Source organism: Limulus polyphemus, unplaced genomic scaffold (assembly GCF_000517525.1).
Source record: "Limulus polyphemus unplaced genomic scaffold, Limulus_polyphemus-2.1.2 Scaffold3453, whole genome shotgun sequence".
Classification (NCBI taxonomy): Eukaryota; Metazoa; Arthropoda; class Merostomata; order Xiphosura; family Limulidae; genus Limulus; species Limulus polyphemus.
In genome coordinates, this window is record NW_013669063.1 from 53,650 (window position 1) to 75,810 (window position 22,161).

The 22,161-nt window shown below is 35.9% G+C and overlaps 1 protein-coding gene across 2 annotated transcripts in view; it reads left to right on the top strand.

Moving 5' to 3' along the window:
• LOC106469375 (fasciclin-2-like) overlaps positions 1-22,161 on the top strand; it is a 78,428-nt gene that overhangs the window by 7,765 nt on the left and 48,502 nt on the right. For both annotated transcript variants that reach the window (XM_013929867.2, XM_022397879.1), the window contains exon 2: positions 12,271-12,445. In XM_013929867.2, the coding sequence (XP_013785321.1) occupies positions 12,271-12,445 (175 nt within the window). The remainder of the gene's footprint in view (positions 1-12,270; positions 12,446-22,161) is intronic.

The window sequence follows — 22,161 nt, forward strand, 5'->3', positions numbered from 1 at the left end:
AAACTATAACAAGCACAAAATGGTTACGAGGTTGGTCCCACGGACCAAGCCCGGGTTGAAAGAGTTAACTACTCTAGTTTGATAATCAAATTGATGTACATATGAATTGGGGCATACCACTGATAAGGTAAGTTCATCCCTTATATTAAATAACCAACTCCATGGAGTCCTTGTCTTACAAAATTAGAATGGTTTAGGAAGAATTATTCTTTTTTCACACAACTCAGCTATTCTATTTTTAATTCCTGCAAATATTACATAGTTAAAACTTACAATAGTCACTGAATAAATTCTTGAATGGGAATGTACAGTTTTTCATTCTCTATGATTAAAGCCAAAGAATGGTTTAATGCCAGTGGTAAGGGTACAATTCTATACAGTTTAAACATCCTATCTGTTGCCTTCAAGGGTATATCTGTAAATATCATTAAAGTATCCTTTACTGCAGCTGTCTTTACATGACATGCATAATACATGTAAATCTGATCACTATGGGTGGGAATTACAAATTGTTATTGTGTGGTAATCTCCTTTCAATTTCGTCTAACACTGTTTCTAATCTACTCAGGAGTGGAGAGTATGAACTCAACTTTCTATCTGCAGCTACATATAATGCTTGTACTAACTTAGCTAACTCTGTTCTACTACTTCCTACAGTAAAAGATAGTTGTTGTAAAGTGTTCTGAATCCTATTGTTAAAAACTAACATTTCCATTCCTGTTTTGTTAAGCTCAGTCTGTCTTATTCTGGTATGTATCAATGCATTGGTAATATTTACTGGGGCACCAAATACTTTCCTAATCTCTGGATCATGAAATTCAACTGTCTAATTTAATGAGTTCATTATAGTCGCCTGTTGACCTATCAAGTGAATCATTCCATTAGATACCTATCTTTGTTGCTCTACCCTCTTATTTAATGCACGTAACTCGTCAGAGGTAGCAGTTCCAATTACAAAACATTTCCACCTGCATTTATTAAATCACATTTTTGTTGAGTTAGGTCTGATATCAACACACTCTTTAATGTCCTTTAATTCTAATAACAAATCACTTACATTATCATGATATCGCCCAAATAAGGTTTTGTAATTTTTGATTAATTCTTCCTGTATGATTCTTACTAACTGTGAGATAGCTGTTCCCTGATATCTCATAAGATGTAATGTCATAATTTTTGAACTTCCTGCATCGAAACTATGTGAGTATTGACATCAAGTGAATTCTAGAACATTACTAATTCTTCTCATTAACGGACTAATAAACGGTAAGTCTTCAACAATTATCCACTTATCTCAGGATAATATGAAATTTCCTTCTTCCACAAAAACTGTACCTACTTTGTTTTCTATTCCAACAATGCTTACATTTTGTCCAGTCACAACTGATGATAGGAGTCATATTATCAGAAACACAAGGATCATGGTAAACCTACAGATATATCTTCTACTAATATTCGTAATTAAATATTTAATAAAACGTATATAACATACATTAGCCATATACACATATAATTTGTCCTACTTAATTATAACTTCGTAAATAGTTTATCATGTTATTGAAAGCTTCTATTACACTGTCCTTACTAGAAACAGTATTAACTGTGTTTATGTCACTCTTGGGTTTATGTACAACTATCTGAGGATCAAATATTACTCATCTCCTCCTAGTTGTAGGGGTCACTTCTGGTTGAATTGGTATTGGTCCGAATGATCTAAGGTTATAGTCATGGGTCACTATATCTGCTTGTTTCATCACTGGGGTACTTAAGACATTATCATCAATTATTGGGGCACCAACCTCATTATTGCTGCTACTAACTGGGATTTCCTCTGTTGTTACTATTTCATCACCTAATATGAAACTCTCATCCTCTAACTCTGGAGTTTCTCTCCAGAGTTTCTATCTCTGTCTAATATTTCTTCATCATAAAGAGAGAAGTCAAATTCCCTTGACTTATCAATTTCTTCATTTATGTTCTTATCTGGGTCAGGTATTTTTGTTTCGTCAGCTACACATTCATATTGATAAGGTTTATGACCTTTTACTTTCTTTAACATGTTAACATGCACTAGTTTTTTACCCTTTCCATAGATCTCTTGAATCTCAAAATTAACTAGGATTGTTTGTTTAAGAACTATAAAAGGACCTTTCCATAACCTTGCCAGCTTTTTAGTTTTTCCTTTCTTTACAAATGGGGTGTATAACAATACTTTGTTCCCTAACTTTATGTCACTAGTTGTGCCTTCTTATTTGCTTGCTTCTCTCTATGCTCAGCAGCTTTAGTCAAATGTTCATTTGCTAACTCAAATGTTAGTTGCATTTTCTGTAATAACTGCTTTATAGTCGTAGTCTACTGCATAATTCATTCTTTTAGGGTCTAGTATTTCTTGCACAGGTAACATAACATCTCTACCATGTAATAGAAAGAATGACTTTCCTGAGTAGACTCATTTTCAGCACTTCTATATGCCAATAATAACAAGGGGATCTGGTTGTCCCAAGTTTTTTTTATCCTTCTCACACTATTGAGAGATCATGTCTAACAAAGTTCTATTGAATCTTTCTACTAACCCATCAGCAGCTGGGTGGTAGGCTGTAGTTTTGATTTTTCTTACACCTAGTAGTTCACAAACTTTCTTCATTAACTTAGATATGAAGTATTGCCTCATATCTGTCAGTAAATACTGTGGTATAGCATATCTAGCTATTATATTTTCACAAGTGCCTTGACAATTGCTTCTGCTTTCTGATTAGGTAAACATATTGCCTCGGGAAATCTAGTCAGGTAGTCTGTGACTACTAACAAATATTTGTTTCCTGCATAGGATGTAGGCAATGGGTCTAATATGTCTATACCTACTATCTCAAAAGGCATGATTAAACTCGGCATTCTTAGAAAGGGAGCGTTCCTTAAGTGCGGGCTCGTTTTTCATTTCTGATATTCTATGCATGAATCACAATAATCTTTAACATATTTCCTCATATCTAGTCAATAGAATCTTTTACTTATTCTACTGTATATTTTTGCAAAAGCTAGATGTGCTGCGAATGGCATGTCATGATATATTTTCATGACTTTAACTTTTCAACTTTATGGTACAACTATCTGCAATGACCTGTCATTCTCAGTTCTTTTACTGAAGATATCTGAATCTAATGCATATTTTGTATCTTTTCCCTGTAATAATCTATTTTGTTGGGTGTTTATTACTTCATCTTTCTTTTGTTCACTAATCATATGATCTAAGTCCCAAGTTACTTCTAACTCATCTTTACTTTCAGATCTTACCTCTTTTACTTTGTTAATTGTCTGTTTTTCTTCAATTTCTGCATTTCTTACTCTAATTCTGCTGAGAGCATCAACATTAGAATACTTTCTACCTAATCTATGTATTACTTAAATAATAATCCTCTAACAATAATGACCATCTTGCTAACCTAGAGGAAGGGTCATTTAATGTCATTAACCACCTTAACGATGCATGATATATAATGATAGTGAACTTCCTACCATACAGATAACAACAGAAAGTTTTAATTTCTTGCATTACAGCTAAGTATTCCTGTTCTATAACTGAATAATTTATTTCAGTTTTTCCTAACTTTCTACTCTGATATGCTATAGGATGTTCTATTCCATTTTCATCTACTTTGGATAATACTGCACCTATAGCTAAAACCAAAACATCTGTGCTTAAGATAAACTCTTTAATGAAATCAGGGTAGCTTAGAATTGGTCCTTTTAATAAAGTATTTCTTAATTTCTCGATTGCCTCCTGTCTTTTGTCTGTTCACTGGAATTTTATTTATTGCGGTTAAGGTTTTGCCAGCAATGCAAAATGTGTGATAAACCGTCTATAAAATCCAACAAATCCTAAGAGTGCACGATTGTCTTTTACTGTTTTAGGAAATGGATAATTCCTAGAAACTTCTAACTTTTATGGGTCAGGTTTTACACCATCTGCAGTTTCCAAATGATGTAGATATTCTACTTCTTTTTTCAAAAACTGACATTTACTTGATTTAAGCTTTATGTTTGTTTTCTGTAACATATCAAATACATGACTTAACCTTTCTAAGTGTTCTTCAAAACTTGCAGCAAACACTATGACATCATCCAAATAACAAAAGCATTCCAAATTTTGCAAACCTTATAATACAACATCCATTAATCTTTGGAATGTTGAAGGGGCATTGCATAAGCCAAAAGGCATTTTATTAAAGTGATATTTGACTCAAGGTAACACAAAAGCAGTTTCAGCTTTATCTTCCTCTTTTATCTCTACCTGCAAATACCCACTTTGTAAATCCATAGATAAAAAATACTTACTCTTATCTAACCTATCTAATGTCTCTTGGGTACTAGGTAATGGATAGATTCCTTTGACTGTTACTCTGTTCACTTTCCTAAAATCCACACAGAACCTTAATTTTCCATCTGATTTAGGAACTAATACAACTGAAGATGCATACAGACTACTACTGTTTTCTGTTACTCCTTGTTCAAGCATCTTTTTTTACACACTCTTTTAATTCTACTCTGTGCTTCTATAGCAATCTATAGGGTCCCTGTGCTATAGGCTTATTGTCATTCAATTTTGAATTTAACTCAGTAAATTCTCATGACATGCACAGAAAAGGGTTTAAAGGTTGATCACAGTCAAAGGGTTCAGTGCATAGTGCTGCATGGACTTAACTGTGTGGGTTGCTCTGCCGAAGCTTCATAATTAGCATCAGTCCTTCTATCGACTATAGGGCATGCTTCTGTTGACAGTGTTGTTGTGTCTATGCCAACAGTAGCCGTAACCACTTACTTACAACTTGTCTACTTGTTCTACTGCTTGAACTAACTTACTTACTTCTACTCCTTTGTTTACTCTAACTAACCTGTCATTAATTACTCCAAAAATTCTCAAAGACTGTTGTGATGGGAAGGCATTTAGACTAGTCATTAGAACTTGAACTTTACCACCAGTCACACCAAATTTATATTAATTTGAGGTATGCAGTTGCAAATGGAGCACACAAGTCACTAACTTGAGAAAATTTATTGTTAGACTAAAGAATGACCTTGAGATTCAGATTCTACAAAAACACATCAAATTAATAATTCTTTTCTTATAACATACAGCTCTTTACATCCAAATACTTATTTATTTCACCAATTAACTCGTCAACAACTTTTATCAAAGTAGTCATTATCTTTAACAAATTCTGAATCAATACACCATGTGGATTATACTCAGACATACTTAAAGTTATTAGTTCCTTAACTACAGTGATAAATCGAGAGAAATATCAATTTTAACTTACATCAAAGTTGACGAGATGTTCTGGCCTCGTTGTAAGAAGGAAGTATTCAGCATCTTGACTTGGAGAAATTTCAGCCTGGAGATAGCAACTGCTAACTGGTCCTGGAGAACTCCTAGAGAACTAACTTTCAGCTCCAAACATGAGTTTTTAAATGATATTCCCTCAGTATTCTTACGAGTTTCCAAGTGGTGTATAAAAGCCACCCGCAACTAGTTCTGACGCTTCATTGATTTATTTCTGCAACTCATCTGTCTTTCCATGAACAAAAATAAAAATTCTTTGCAGATTGGTTGCCATCATACTGAGTAAATTGGCCACCGACTCACTTGTACCACTACACGGTTCTCAGAATATCAATCCTGCATCAAAGTGCCGATTATCGCTTTTAACATAAACTTTTCTGTACTATTAGAGTAGCATCATCAGTTTGTCATTGTCAAACTCCTGACTAACCCTTACTGAGTTTTTTTTTCTAAGCATCTTCGCAGATGTGCTGGGCGTCGTTTTATAACTCTTGATTCTCATTGCTAATTAACTATACTTCACCTAGTTATTGTTGTTATTTTGCAATGTAGGTGATCTCTCCCACGCCATTTCTTCATATACGCTTGCCACACCCAGACTCTTCTATTATGCAAATTTTTTTAAATTTTTTCTTAATTATTGAAGCAATTGTATAAAAATGTTTATTAATCCAATTGCTTCAGTAGCAACAATTCTAGCGATGATGGAGATTTATGTGAAGATGAATGATTAGCTTAGTGTATTACCAGATGTAAACTTTTCAATAAATCTTGTAAAATTTAAATGTAAAAAAAATGTCAATGAAAGATTTACAAAAATGTTTAATGCATCAATAGCTGTTTACTGTATTTAGAAACTATTCAATACACTTTGTTCAACTGATGTGTAAAAATCTAATTTTCTTCAGTTTAACCTTTCAAAATTGAGTGCACATTATATTCAGATAAATTCATTATATTTAGTATCTTTTTCTGATTTACAGTTGACATAAAAAAATACTTAATTTAAATGAAATGGCGTTCATCTTAAGCCACGTTATGACCTTTTCAAATAACTTTTCGTATTTTTGTATTAAGGTAAAAGACTTCATTCCATTAAAAAACTTCACAAATAAAAGATTTGAAAGAACCTTTACTTGTTTTAGCCATAGGCTTACATTAGGTGTCAGTTAAATGTATACGTTTTTCATTGTTAAAAATTTTTTTTTTTCAAAACACATTTAAGAATGCACAAAATTTGACCAACAATGCTGATTTCCATAGAAAAATAAAGAAATATTAGAGCTAGAACTGGGTGATTTAATCAGTATAATCTATTATTATGTGTGAGCATCAGATACATCAGTTAATGTTACATAAAGTAATAAATTAATCAATTTAGTGCTTTTGATTATTGCAAAAAAAAGATTAATCAAAATTCCAATTGTTTCAAATATCACAAAAACAATCAACAAATTGAAATTAGTGTTTCCAGTTATTACTATTTTCAATTATTCTAACTACCCAAGTAATCAAATATTGCCACCAGATTTGATTGCCCTGCATTTGTTATTGCAAGGCTGTTAGGGCTATCTGACACTGTCACTAATTTTGAACTGCTGACTAGATGGAAGACAGCTGGCTGACAACACCTGTAACCAACTGTGGTGTTTTTTGTTGTTGTTGTTAACTGCTGATCAGAAGGAAGGCCACTGGCTAGTAGTAGCTGTAAAACCAATTTTTTTCTTTTTTTGTTGTTAAACTACTGACTAGAGGAAAGACAACTGGCTAGTAGCACCTGTTGCCAATTCTTTTCTTCTACTTTTCATGGTTTGAGGAGCACTATATTAATTGATTAATGAAGGGCTTCAATAAATCAATTACCAAGTACCACAAATTGCCCAGCTGTACTTGAGGCAATTACTGGTTATTTTGATGATGGGAAAGATACACTAAGATTTTCACAAATCTTTAGACAACATGTCTGGCGGTGGCACATAAAGGATTTGACAAGAAAAGCACTTCAATAGGAGTTGGGGGGAAAGATTTGTTGATTAGATTGTAAGGTGGTTGGATTGAAGTAGGCAAAAGGTTGTTATTAATGGGGTCAAGTAAAACTGGACATTTGTTGCTAGTGGAGTAATGTCAGAGGCTAGTGATCGGGCCTTTGGTTTTTCTTACATTATTGATATTTGTAGGAGCATAAGTAATAAATTAGTTAAGTTTGCTAATAACTAAATTACTGAGTATTTCTTAATGTATTGAGGATGTCAAGGTATTATGTAATGATGGGTAAATTGGTAAGTGGGACAGATATCTTGCAAATTACCTTTAATTGTATTAAGTGCAAAGTAGTGCATTTGGGTTATAATTTGGAGTACATGTTTAATATAAACTCGTTAGCATGGCTGAAGGAAAGAGTCTTGGCATGATGGTGGATAAAATAATTTAAAACCATCAAAGAAATGCTGTATGGCTAGTAGTAAACTAATAAAATTTTAGGGTGTATTTTTAGACATATTGATTAATAGTCAAAAGTGTATATAAAAATCACTAGTTAAGTTTCACTTGATGGAAGGGTTGTCTTATGGTACAGCTTAGGATTTCTTATTCTCTGTAGGAAAGAAGGATAAAATTAACTGTTGGATTGGTTATATAAAAAGTTATAATTTCATTATATGGGTCACTGATTAGGTCACATTAGGAGTATTGTGTTCAGTCTTGGTCTTCTTACTTTAATCCTAGGATTACCACGAAAAAAAAAGACATCAGATATTAACACGTACAAAAGTTTAAAAGATATAAAAATTATTATTATGGGACAATAGTATTGTATATATTTCAATTAAGGTGAATATTTAAAATAAATATACATTTCCTAATTTTTATAAAGCATGATACATAGAAACAAATTGTGGTAGTTTTTTCAAAGTTCATTTGCATTGTCTGCATGCTACTTTTCAATGTTCATTACAAACATTGATTCCAAAACTAGCATGTGTTTTGTGGGTTTTTTTTGTATCAACAAATTGAGCATCATCCAGTTTTCCTGGCTGTTTCTTCATCATTATTTGCAAGTTGGATGGGATTTTCTGGATTGTCTTGTTGATGTTTTAATTCAGAAACTCTTTTTCCAAGTTGAATGAGAAAATGTTGGCACTAATTCACTTTTTCTTGAAGATGTTGGGAGTTCAACTTCCACCACATTATAAAAATATTTACTGCACTAACTTCAATTATATTGTAGAAGATAACCATAGGCCATCTTCAAATCATTCTGTTGGAACTGTAGCACTGCTCCATCATGTTAAGTGTTTCCATGCCACCTTTAGTGTTGTTGTAAAACAAAATGGCCTCTGTTTTCCTTTTTTTTCTTTTTGTCCGAGTTGTTGTCAGTCATTGGTTGAGAGTGCGGTTCTCCCTCTTTTGGGACAATATGATGCAAACATTGAGTCAGCTTGGAATCTAAAAATAGTTGTTGTGGATGTTTTTCTTTCAAGTTTTTAAACTCAGATGGAAGCCTGACTTTGCTTTTTCTAATTTTCCCCACAATTGTCAACCATTTGGCAAGTAAATGCCACACCATTGACAAGCTCTTAAAACAATTGTCACAAATGATGTTTCTGGGTATATTTTCAGTTTTTCTGACCACGTCCATAACAACTCTCACCTTAATTGAACTCCCTTCTTTGCTCTCTATGTTTTCCTATATATATCTGAATTTTCCAAACTTAGGATATCTCATTATTGAATATTACTTAACTCTTGATTTTATATTTTCCTGATTGTGATGGTATGTACTGTCAGAATGGACAGCATCCCTGAAAAGTTACTAATTACTCATCTATGGTCATGCATGCTTTAGGGATGTTGGTATCTTGTAAATGTTGATTCTAAGTTTCAAAAAAAAGTTATGAATAGGTAGTAATTTATCTGCACTTCTCTGCCGCCTTCTTGTTGCTGTATCATAAAAGTGTAAAACGGAAAATTTGCTGAAATCTGATAATAACTTGGTTGAAAATTGGTCAACTGAATTGCCTGTTGCTTCCATCTGTTTTGGTACACACCTTGGCCTTTAGCAATTGTCCATTTGTGAATAACCTTGAATAGGTGTGGTTGGATGAAGAGCATAAATAAGTAACAAAGGAGTCACACTCTCTGTTGGTATAGCGAGATGGACTTGTTGCAAAATGTTAGAGTTGTACTCTTCTTCAGGGACCAAAATATTACATTGCCACATTCCCGAGGAATTTAATGTTTTTAGTTGGCTTTCCTGATTGGGAATGCATGGTCCATCTGTATTCCTTTAGTTATGACGAATCAAAGTAAACGTAATGCATGGATTAGATAAAAAAAACAATTTGTGAGGAAATGCAACTTTACATGAGGGAATGTAATCATCTTGAGGGTTTTCCTTGAGTGAATGTAATTTTATTTCATTATTTCTATCTCTGTTGCTGCTCCTTGGCTTGGAGGCTCAGATATCTAGACCTCATTTGTTTTTAGAGACAAATTGCTTAACTTCTGCATGACCACTGTTGTCTATTTCAATATCTACATCAGTATCTGACATGTTAGAATGATAAATATCACTTATATTGTCTATTTTACCATCATCATCAGACATACTGTCATCTGTTTTTTTTCTTCAGCACTTTCATTATTCTCTTTCTCTAAAAATACTTGTATTTTCTCATTTGTAATACATCTTCATGACATTTTAAGGCAAGTCCTCTTCTTTATTACTAAAATATAATTTTGCAGAGGATGTTCAGCGATGACAAGGTATAAGTGTAAGCAATAGTACTTGTGTCTAGAATGTTCAAGGAGAAGACTGGCCTCATCTTTTTATAGGTTGAGTAACAGAAGATGATGCAATAAACAGTACCATTTGCATGGTACTTTATCTTTGGAAAGATGATGTAAGACGTCATAAATTTTGCATACAAATTTTCAATAAATTTATAAATAGTATATATTCAAATAATAATATAAATGATAAATGATATACATATATAATAGTTATGAATAGTGCAAACAGATATAGAGCACAAATACATAATGGAAAACTTGTAACATTTATTTCTATAAGTTTTTGGGTCCATTGGACCCATACTGTGTATGGAATTACTTTTCATTTTTATTAAAATCACAGTAATTCTAGAATTGTAAAATTCAAGTACATTTCTAAGGTTAGTAAGGTTGCATAGTTTGAAGCTTCTGCAGAATATAATGCTTACATAACAGCTTGACAAACCTGAATTTTGGGCCCAATGGACCCAGATGATAATCAAAGAGTTAGGAAGGACATTCAATTCTTTGAAAAGGACTACTAGGATGATACCTGGAACAGAAAGGTTTTGAAGTGTCCTCCTGACAGCAAAGTGGTTAAGAGTGCCTGTATTCGGTATCACAGAGTCGGGGGGTTCGAATCCTGTAATTCCACAAATAGCTTTCTGATTATGATACATACAACAAATGTCTGATGTAACACCAGAGGATGGCTAGAAAGTTCACTGGTCAAAACGCTGTGAAGATAGTAATACATATAATAAAGATGAGAATAATAGTCCAAATGATTATACCATTAGTAAGATATATACTCATTTTCTAGGGTAATTGATTTATTTAATAAGTTCTGTTGGAAGTAGTTGAGGCCATTTTTAAACAGGGAGTTCAACAAATATTTATGATTTTGTGAAAAATATATGATGTGTTTAAATCTTTACCTTTATTGAATGGCAATATGCAAGGACAGTTTTGAAGGATAAAATGGTCCATTTTTATCCAAAGGTTACATTGTGTTATTTTGACCTAGACTGTACTTTTTGTTTCAGCTTAGCAAAAAAACAACAAATATTTGATAAAAGTTGAATCCTCTTGCAACTTCAAGCATTTTAATCATTCCTTATATATATCAACTAGATAAGTGAGTTTATCTGGAAGATATTTTCCCAGATAAAATTTCTCATTTTGAAATGATTTCTTTTATACAATAGCTCAACTGTAATTTTTCAATGTTGCAATTGTTTTTATTGTTGGGTGGGTTCTTTTTTATTATTCAGTAAAATTAATTCCAAGTTCAGTCCACTTAACTCACAAGTACAACTACACAGTCACTTGTTAAATTTTCTCTCATATTTCTGATGCAAACTGAAAAGTTGCTGACTAACACACTTGCTAGCTCAGCAGTTCATTAATAACATGGCAGTAGACTCGCTAACTAGCTGAATAACTAATCAGTTGACTTAATTAAAAATAACTCTGGTGTTTTTATATTATTACATATTTTCCCTTCCCAAAGTGTCTTGAACATTCAAGACATCATGTGCATGTCACACCGAATCTAGACATTAAAGAAATGTTTGTGTTGGACATCATCACTACATGTTCATCATGTCAAAACTCCTTTACAAAAAAAAACAAACAACACAAAACATTAAATTATGATATTAAAACAGTTCACAACAAGCTGGCTACAGATAATAATCTCCTTATGATTGAATTGATTGTTAGGAAAATACTCAACTAATAGGAAATTTGAAATTTGTTTTCACAACTTTTACTATTTATGATTACTCCAAGTATTCGAGTAATCAAGATATATCCATTATGTGTATTTAGCACAAAGCGATATTATTGGCTACCTTTGTGTTATGTTTTCTGTATCTTATGTAGCCATCTCATGACAATAAGCACTTAGTTGAATGTAAACCATTAATGAGCACAACTAATAATTGATTATCAAATTCAAGTAATCACTCAGACTTAATCATAAATATTACTTATTACATGGACCAAAATTACCTTGTAAACTATACAGCATAATGTTGTTTGCCAAAATTCTCAAAAATCTCTTGTCAAAAAATGATGAATTTTATAATGAAAGTATACTTTTACCCTGCTTTCCTTCAGTTAGATGAATTGTACTTGAAATCTTTTTAATTTTTCAGGATGTTTAGCACAAGAAGTACATAGAGCTACATTGGAGATAAATCCAGAAGGAAAAACACACAATAGGCCTGCTGAGAAAAGTTACGTGATAACTTGCATTGGAAAAAGTGACAAACCAGAGCTGTTTACGGAGATGAAATGGCTTGGACCAAAAAATGATGACCTTGCAAATTTGTAAGAATATATTTTGCATTAAATTCCAAAAGTAAAAACATTGTTTAAAAATGCATAATAAAACTTTATTTGGCTGACAGTCAATATTAAAAGTGACTATTTGTTTCAGTAGTTTTCTCTATTGTCATCAAGGAGTGACACATATCAAGCAAGAGGAGCTTTATAAACCAATATTTAATTTAGTATCAGTATTAGGTTGATGTAAGATTTTTGTTTTATGCCAACTTATCAAATGACCTGTTTTGATAGTGTGTTCAGCAAATGAAGAAATTAATGACTTTTTATTACAAACATGCCCTTTTTTATAACATTTAAGAACAACAAGAGACCTATCCACTAACTATTGAAACAAAAACTCAAAGCCAGTCTTTACTATCCAAATATATATCAATCCTTCCCTTTACCTCCCTTACATTTATTACTTCCTTGACATTGTCTAGAAAGGACACATTTCAGAATTGTTAATCAGTTACTTGAGATTCGTGATAGTTTATAACCGAGTTAAGTTTTGTTCAGGTTTACTTGGTTTAGTGTTTGTGTTTCTTATAACCAGCATGGTTTCTTTAGTGTTACTTAGAAAGAAAAAACATTTAATGATTATCCATCATTATGAATTCTCAAGTGATTTTAACTTCCACTTTGTCCTATGACGGTGACAGTTTTACTTACACAAGACCTTTGGCTACTAGAGGCTTGTGGTTTGTGGAAGATGAGACAGCTATTATTCATTATGTTGTGAGTTCCTTCATGTACACTGGGCTTCCTACACCTGTCCATTTAGCCGTCATTTCTTCTCCACAATTTGAACATGACCAGAATGACAGTTTTGACTGTCTATCTTTTGTCTATCTAACCATCAGGGTTTGCGCTATGCACAGCTTTATTTCTGGAGGAAAATCCTCACTCTTTTAATCTCTTTCTTGACATGATTTCACTGGTGTGTTCTTTCTTTCTCTTTCCCCTGTATCTTTCAATTCCTCCCATGCTTTACAAAATGAAACCCATACTCAAGATTACTTTGTCTTCCCTCTTTTGTCTGATGTTGGAGTACATGCAGACTTGTGTCTTGATCAACTGCACACCTGTACTAACATACCTTATGCTCCTCCTTGTCTTCTTGACTCTTTTTTTTTTCCTGGCTTACAGACAATCTACATTTCTGTTCTCCAATTCCCAGTCCTTGGGATCTCTTTACCTGCTTAGGATGGACCCTTAACTTATATTTCTCTTTCTAGTGCCCAATTTTCACACCTTTGTCTCTCTTACTACATTCCTGTATTAACTCTTGTTATTTCCCCTAATTTTTGTTGTACTTCATTGCTCTCCAGAGGGTTTTACTGGGGAGGTTTGTTCTCTTCTTTTCACAACATTGGTCCATACTTCTGCTTCTGCTCTGTCTCTCCTTATATGGTGCCTATGCTGTTGGGACTGAATGATAATATATGTCTTCCTCGTGCTTATCTCTATTATCTTTGTCAGGCTTCGTTTCTTCACTTTAAGGTCTTCAGGGGTGTTCCTGACTCACTGGAGTCCTTGACCTAGGCAGTCTGGCATCAGTCCTCATTGTCTACTTTAGTTTCTTTCTTTTCTCAATCTTGCCCTTCTGTTTCTACTCATAGGCTTGCTGAATCCATGTCTCCCCTTCCTGGCCTTCTCCTTTCCGTTCTCCCACTTCCTAACATTAGATTTGTTGGTGACTACTCTATTGGATCTGGCAGTGTGGGAGACTGTCTGTCTCTCTTCACCAGCCTTTGGTTACCATTTTTGGCCAACTGATGGGTTCTTCAGGTTTTCACCCACAGCCTATCTCTTCACTTTTTCTCCTCCTCCCCTTTCCCAGTTTATTTTCTTCTTCCCACCCACCCCATTTACCTTCAGAGTTTTGAGGATGTGGTCTCAGATCTCTTGTCCAAGAATGCCATCGAGAGAGTATTTACCCCTACTCCAGATTGTTGCTTACATCTCTTTTTGGATCTCAAGAAGACTAGAGATTAACTTCTGGTTATCAACCTGTCATCTCACAATTGGTTTTTGTCAACCTTTGGTTCCGCATAAAGGGCTTCTTCCAAAACATAACTCCGCTCAGACTTATAGTTATTACTTGACTGTCAGAGTTTTTTTCCTTTGCCAATCTAAGCATTGGTCTGATTTTTTCTCACTTGCTCCAGTCTTTTAAAAAATACCCCACTTAATTGCCATTGGTGATATTTATCTTGTGACACTCTCCACCTATGTCAATGTACCCTCTATCCTAGTTATCACTTTTTCTCGACAAAGCGTCACTGACGGGTTTCCCAGTTTTACAATCATTTGGAGATACTTTGAATGTTGTCTATGTTATCATGTTGATTTTTTTAATAACAATAATAATTAAAATTTTTTTTTATTCCGATTACCAAGCTTATTTACAGTATGAATTCCTGGATTATTATTTCTGGCATGGAGGAAAATCAGGTCTCTCCTATCCCACCTCTGATATCTAGCATCTCACAACAATCAGGTGGGGGTCATTTATGGTTGAGATTGTCAGTGATCTCATTCGTAGTGAGATGGAGACATATATTTCGTTCTATGGTGTTCCTCCGGGGGACTCTGAGGCTGCAATTGAGGGCAGTCCTCAACATTCTGAAGAGAATGTAGATTTGCTCTTTCCTGTGCTTTCTTTTAGTCTGTTGGCTTTTCTGTCTCCCTGTGGACTCATTGTGCTGGGGTCCAGAGTTCGATTCCCTATGGTGGACACTGCAGATGGCCCAATGTTGCTTTGCTCTAACAAAAGAAATTGACCTGACAAAATGTTGTTCCAATCAATGGTAATCAACACAGTCTTTAAATAAACAAAAAAAGGAGGTCACTTTGTTAGAAGCTGCCTTTGATTTGTTTTCTTCTGTTGTTTCATTGAGAGTGTGATGTTTTTTGCCTTTCCCTGGTTGCTTTTGAGCCTGCACCTTACTTGATGGATGAAAGGTCTGGGAGCAAATTTTTTGTTTTCTCTCCATCCATGGATATTGTGGTTCATACTGGGAGGTTTACTTATCAGTTAAGTGAAGGGACAGTTATGCATTATCCAACAAAGTTGTTGGGTCTTCATGATTTAACCTACCACTGCTAGGTGCAAGCATTTTCCAACCCTCAAATAATGCATCTGCTCTTCAAATTTTGGGGTTTTAAGGCAGAGATTGTAGTTAACCTGAATATGTCAATTTTCCCAGATGGGACATGGTTAAGCTATGGACCTACTACTCTAAAATCCAACATTTTGTTTTCCTTTCACTTCACTTTGTTGGAAAACTCTCAGGATCACCAACTTCATTGATGATGAGCTGATCCACTGTTAGCATGCACATTGGTTCAATTGTCAGCTTCTGTATTCATCCCTGATATCGTTGGAGTCTTGAATTTCATCAGCTCCTACAGGGAGCCATAGTTCTGCCACTATTCGTGGATCCTGATCACCGATATCAGCCTTTCAGTACATTGGTACCCATAATAGATTCTGTCTATATCCAAGGGTTCTGCTGCTTGTTTGGATTGCTGCCAGTAACGTCAGTGATTATTGTATACCTCCAGGGTCTCTGGGGGCTTGGTGCTGAGAATTTCTGGATGAGAGGTAACTATAACCACAGATCCAGGAGTACTACAGGTACTTGAGTCAGAATTAGTCATTCAGTTCACATCTTCACTACTATTATCTACCTGACCTGTAGTGTTTCCATCTCCCATAGATCCTTAGGATTTGGAACTTAGTTCTAGGACTATAAGAGTTTGGTTGGTTTTTGGGAGGTTCTTCAGAGGTTTTATTCCCATCAGTTGCTGGGCCTCAGAAGACAGGAGATTAGTGTACGGTCTTTGATCTTTCTCGTATATATCAATGTCTAGATTCTCAAGTTTCTCATTCTTCAATCTGAGTTGACAATTTTTACTGGGATTGTGAATGTCCAAGTTTGTTGTAGTCAGCTTCTATTTGCACATTGTCATAGTGGTTATGCCCCACCACTATTAACATTTTTGTGTGCACAAGGTACTGCAGTTCTAGGTTTTTACTTTTTGACTCTCTTCAGTTTCACATGGGCTCTGCCATATCCTACAAGTTTTTTCTTGTTACTTCCATCCATTGTTCTGTGCACACACCATTCCATAGATGACTGGTTACTGCTGGCAATATCTTGTCAATTGTCAGAACACCACATCCTGATTCTACTTTCAGAAACCACCAAGGCAGGCTTCATTCTTAGGGCTGAAACATCTATCTTTTCTCGAATTCAATATGTCAACAGTCTGGGTATTTAATATTTTTCATCTCAGCTGACTCCTATCCAACTCAATGCTGTAGAATAAGAAATCTGACGCTTCCTCACCTCTCCTTTTCGCACTATACGTATGGTTCTTTCTCTTCTGTGAATATGGGCATCACTTAAATCCCTCATGCCTTTGAGATGAGAGCACAAGAGATTCTTTTAATGGTTTTTGTGCGACCAAGGGATCATAAAAAGTGATTCATTGGATTCCCCAGTTTCCTTAGTTGGAATCATTCTTTGATCTCAAGAGGTTGTTAAGTTAGGACACTATTAAGACATGGGTTCCTCTACCACCACCTCGTTAAGAGTCCTATCTCTTCACTAATGCCTTACTTCAGGGATGGGGTACATATACCAACAGTCAAGAATTCCAGGGTCTAGACTTGGACGACAAGGCTTCCCTACACAATGTTTTAGTCCTTCTTGCTCTTCAAAAAGCAATGCCTCATGATCTGAGCTTATTCAGAGGAAAATTGTCAGGCTTCACTCTGACAATTCTGTGATATTGTTTTGTCTTTCTCATTGATGAGGCACTTTTTCCATGGCTCATTGTTTTCAAATCTTGGACCTCCTTTCTTGGGACCTTTCCTATCATATCACCTTACTAGCTTGCTATGATGCCTGTTTCAATCCAAAGAGATTCACCCAACAGAATAGATGCTGCATTGCAATGTTCTTTGGGTTTGACTCTTGTTTTGCAACTCTTATTAGTGGGTTAGCCTCTCATTGGATCACCCAACTACTAGCAATTTGGTCTCCAGTGGCTCGTCTTTGGGTTTTGGCAATGAATGCATTCCATTTCATCAGGACAAAATGGTATTACAAATTTAGACCTTCTCTCCAATTCATATGTCACACAGGGTACTAAGTATGATTTGTTTCAACCCATTGTCGGATCCTGTTGATAGCACCAGATTGGTAATTACATCCTGGTTTCTGCTTCTGTAGTTGCTTTTGGAGTATCCACCTTTTCCACTTCTTCTTAGGCTAGATCTGTGAAAGCAGCCATGATCTGATATGGTACACTCAGCTATCCAGAAGATCATGCTTCGGACATAGGGGTTATGCAGGGTTTAATTTCTAAGGTTGCCATGTATCTGTCTCAGTTTTTGCTTAGTTCTGAGATGAACATTTATCACTGGAAATGACATGCATATCAGCAGTGGTGTATTGAGAAGATGTTGAACTCGCTTCGATCAGAAATACCAACCATAACTTGTTTTTTGACCTGGCTCTATGGTGGGATTTTTTGTATCTTCCACAATCACTGTTTAAAGGATCTTTATCGACTATTGTTCAATTCTTGCTACTAAATATTCTTTGAGGCCCCAGTACTCTCCAGATTTTTGAAGTCATTTTGGGTCCTTGGTCCCAAATGGCCCTTCCAGTTACCTAACAGTTGTATTAAGGTTACATTATATGCTCTTTCTCAACACCTGTTTGTGACCTTGTTCTTATATGCCATGTATCCCTTTTACCTGAAGGTTTATTTTTCATGGCTGCTAACCTACAGACATTGTCAGTTGGAGTGATTTGTGTTGTTTGTCCACACACCACTTTCTCATTCTATCTATGTCCTCAAACCAGTTCTTCTTACCCAAGGCACTGTCAGACAGGGAAGGGGATAAATCCTTTTCACCAATTTATCGGATCACCATTTCTCATTTCTGTGTCTGATCAGATTTTGAATGTGATCCTGTTCAGTGAGGGTCTTAAAGATTTTGTTACCTGCACTAATGCCTTTAGAGATGCTAGACAACAACTTTTTTTTTGCGCTCACTTTGAAGATGAGGAATTTTCTGCAAGTCATGTCTAACCAGATTTGTCACATTTCTTTGTCCTTAGTAGACCAGTTGAATTGCCCAGTGGAGGAAACTGTGTAGACTGGTATGTGGACCTCCCCCAATACTTTAATCTCACATTATTTGCATGATCTGGCAGTATCTTCATATAGGTTGTTAGCCACGTTAACCATTTCTGCTAGATTATACAAAGGGGTGAGTATTTTCATTGCTACCTTTCAGGGTCCCTTACCTCATTTTCACAGGATCCCACTCTTTGGCGAGTATTGCCCAGGCAGGTATGCTTTTATCAATCAATGGACTATCCTGAGTAAAGCATAAGGGAATTCTGCCCTTTCTTACCAATCATTAGATTGAATAAATTGGGATCAATTTTTTTCCAGTGCACTGTTCCTCAAAACTCCCCAATGCACATTAACCCCCAGATTCTACTAATGGAGCTAGGGAGTCCTTACCACACCCATTTTCCAGTCACTGGGTGGTGGACAGAAGCTTTTCTTCCAAAGAGTTAGAGTAAATTCCTCCTATCTTGGAGAAGAGGGCTAAGTTGGGGGCCCTCCTACACAGGTCCATAGATGTTTTTTCCAAATGTTGGTTGGAATGGCACCAACCTACGTGGGAGCCTATTCGTACTGCCGGTTCAGATTTGATGCTTGGCTGTCTGTATGAGTGGACCGTGGCCATTCTTTTTATCAACATGGGTTTAGTATATTGTTCATGGAAGAGGATCTACTGTCTCCTTGTGATTCCAAATGCAAAGTTGTTTCTTCCTGGGTCTTTGGTTGATCACAGTTGTTCCATGTTGGTGGCACTTCTTTGGTCAGCACAATCCTGGTTTCTTCTGCCTCATCAGTTGGCATCCAGGCCTGCTTATCTTCTGTCCTGTTCCCACTCTCTCACTCTACAACCCTATGTCTCTCTTTCACCCACGAGTGTCATCCATCCATCTTCACATGTGGGATTTGTTTAGTCCATTGCCTGCAGGGCTGTCCTTTCTGACTGTGTAGCCTTTCATTTTATCCCATTCCTGTCATCCTTCAACTTTGTCCGTCTATCAACAGAAGTGGTGGGTTTCTCGATGTTCATCCATCTGCCACTCCTTCCAGGCTATCCTAATGTGGCCCACCTTTAAGTCTCTATCACATGGTTTTTCAACATTGTATTGTCATTTTCTATCATTTCTGATTATCAGGCGGCTTGAGCATTTTGTCTTTCCTGTTATCTTCTTTTTTTCTTCTCCTATTCTCTCCACCTTGTTCACATCCTTCCTTATTCACTGAATCCCAGGCTTGACTGGGAGCTTAATGTGGTTTTACACGCTCGTACATGTAATTTGTTCAAGTCATTGGTTTCACATTCCTTATCCCAGCTTTTTCGGAAGGCACATTTCCTTCTTCTCACCTGTAGTTGTTGTTGTTTTGATGTTGTTTAACTGAGTTCAAGAAAAGATTGGATGAATACATGAGTATTAAAGGTTAGTTGTAGTTGGGAGCTAGAAGAGACATCCTTGATGGGATTAAGCTCCATTTTGTCCCTTTAAAATTTTATGAAATTTAGGTAAATGCCATTGATGCTTCCCACACTATTTTACCATACTTAATTACTTCTCTATCCTGACCAGTTTTCTCTTCCTAACTTTGGCTGCGTAGGAAATGTATTTCCAATAGATACTCACCTCTCAAACCTTCCCACCCTTCCTCCCCACTTCTGGTGCAATTTTTCTTCCCTCAGCTAGGAATGAAGTTAATTCAAATGCAATTGCTTAAGGAAAGCCACTGTGCAAGGAGGTTGAGTCATCCTCCTATTGGTAGGAGTCTGTCATCACATGATGATGACATTGCACATTAGAACAGTTCATGTTAAATATGTGATTTTAAGGTGGGAGGCAGCTTAAGGCTAGTGGCATGTAAATCTCTTAGACAGATACATGAAAGAATCAAGCTACTTTGTGTGAAGAGGTGAGTATTTATCAGAAATGCATTTTCAGATAAGGAAAATTTTATTGCCTATGTGTCCTCTAGTCGTACTATTCTCTCCAAATTTGCTTGTGTTTTCCAGTTGCCAATCTTATCCATGTTGTTTCTTTCCTTCATCTTTTCCCATCCTCGCCACCCTGCTTCGATTCCTGATTGACACCTCAATGTGGTTCTCCATGCTCTTCCTCATCCTCCATTTGAACCTTTGTCTTTCTGTTTATTATATGATATTTCCTTGAAGTCCCTGTTCCTGCTCTTATTGACATGCAGATGTTGTTGTTCTGATGTGTTTGATTGATGTTTGCTGCATTTTGTTTTATAGTTCCCATGTTATCCTTCTCCCTGATCATTCTTATATGCCCAAGACTTTGGTGGTTTGAGAGGGTAATTCTACCTTCACACCCATTTCTCTTCCCTCCATTTCCCACTTTTGTGGCCATTTCGATCCTGCTCACCTCCTTTGCATAGTCTGGGATCTCTGAGGGTATATGACGTGTACTGCTCTCTCTTTCTTGGTTCCAGAGTCCATTTGTTTATTCTGTGGCATCCTCACCTCTCCCATGACATTTCTCCCTTCACCCATACAGGTTGGATTTGCCATTTAATTTGCCTGACATTTTCTTCCCTTTTAGCTGATGAGTGTCGACCTTGTAATGTTTTCTTCCCATCAGATCCATCACCTTACCATGTCCCAGGCTGTGTATTTCCATCTTCCCTTGGAGGACATCATCAGTGCTATAACATTTTCTCTGTGGGTGGTAACTATACCCTGTTCATTTTCTTTGCTTTTATCTCATGTTTGGATCTCGCTCTGCAGCATTTCCTGGTCAGGTATACTTAGTCTTAAATCTGCCCTGTATACGACCTGTGATCATATACCATACTAGATGATTGTGATGTTGAGGCTTTTCCTTCTGTCCAGGTGTTGGTTTATTGACTCCATCAACATGTTCTCTATGCTTTCAAAATACAATGTCATAACACATATCCAGGTTTTATTATGCCCACTGTTTAGATGGGATATTTGCAGGACTACTCGTAGGTGGTATACCATGCAATCTGGACTGTACACTCATGGACAAACATGAGTAAAGCTGACAGGGATCACTGCCAGTCTCTGATGATCCATGATGTTTGATGCTTATCCTATCTCATACCTGATGTACAATTCCAGATGCTGCCAGATGTTGAATGATACACTCCATCAACGTGATTGCTCTGCTTTTGAAAAGAGGGTATTACAGTCACCCATTGCACTGTCTCTAGTGCTTTGGTCCTCTGAACTTTCCAACGCATTATTTTCTTCCTTCTACTAGTGGGGTATGGGAGTCCTTGCTAATTACAAGTTTCTATCAACTTGGGTGGTGGACCATGGAGGTCTGTACTTCGAAAAGTACACAATGCCAGTGTAGATGGCGTGATGCCCTTCCTACCATGGACCTGATGTATAATTCCAGGTGCTGCTAGGTGTTGGACGTAGCACTCTGCTAAATACACACACGCACACACAAAATATATATATATGTGTGTGTGTATGTATATATATATATATATATATATATAGCTAGTTTCGCCCCTCGACGGCGTACGGCCCTACCCCCCCCTTACCTACCTTCGTCTACGACAGTAGTTGGTTTTCGGTT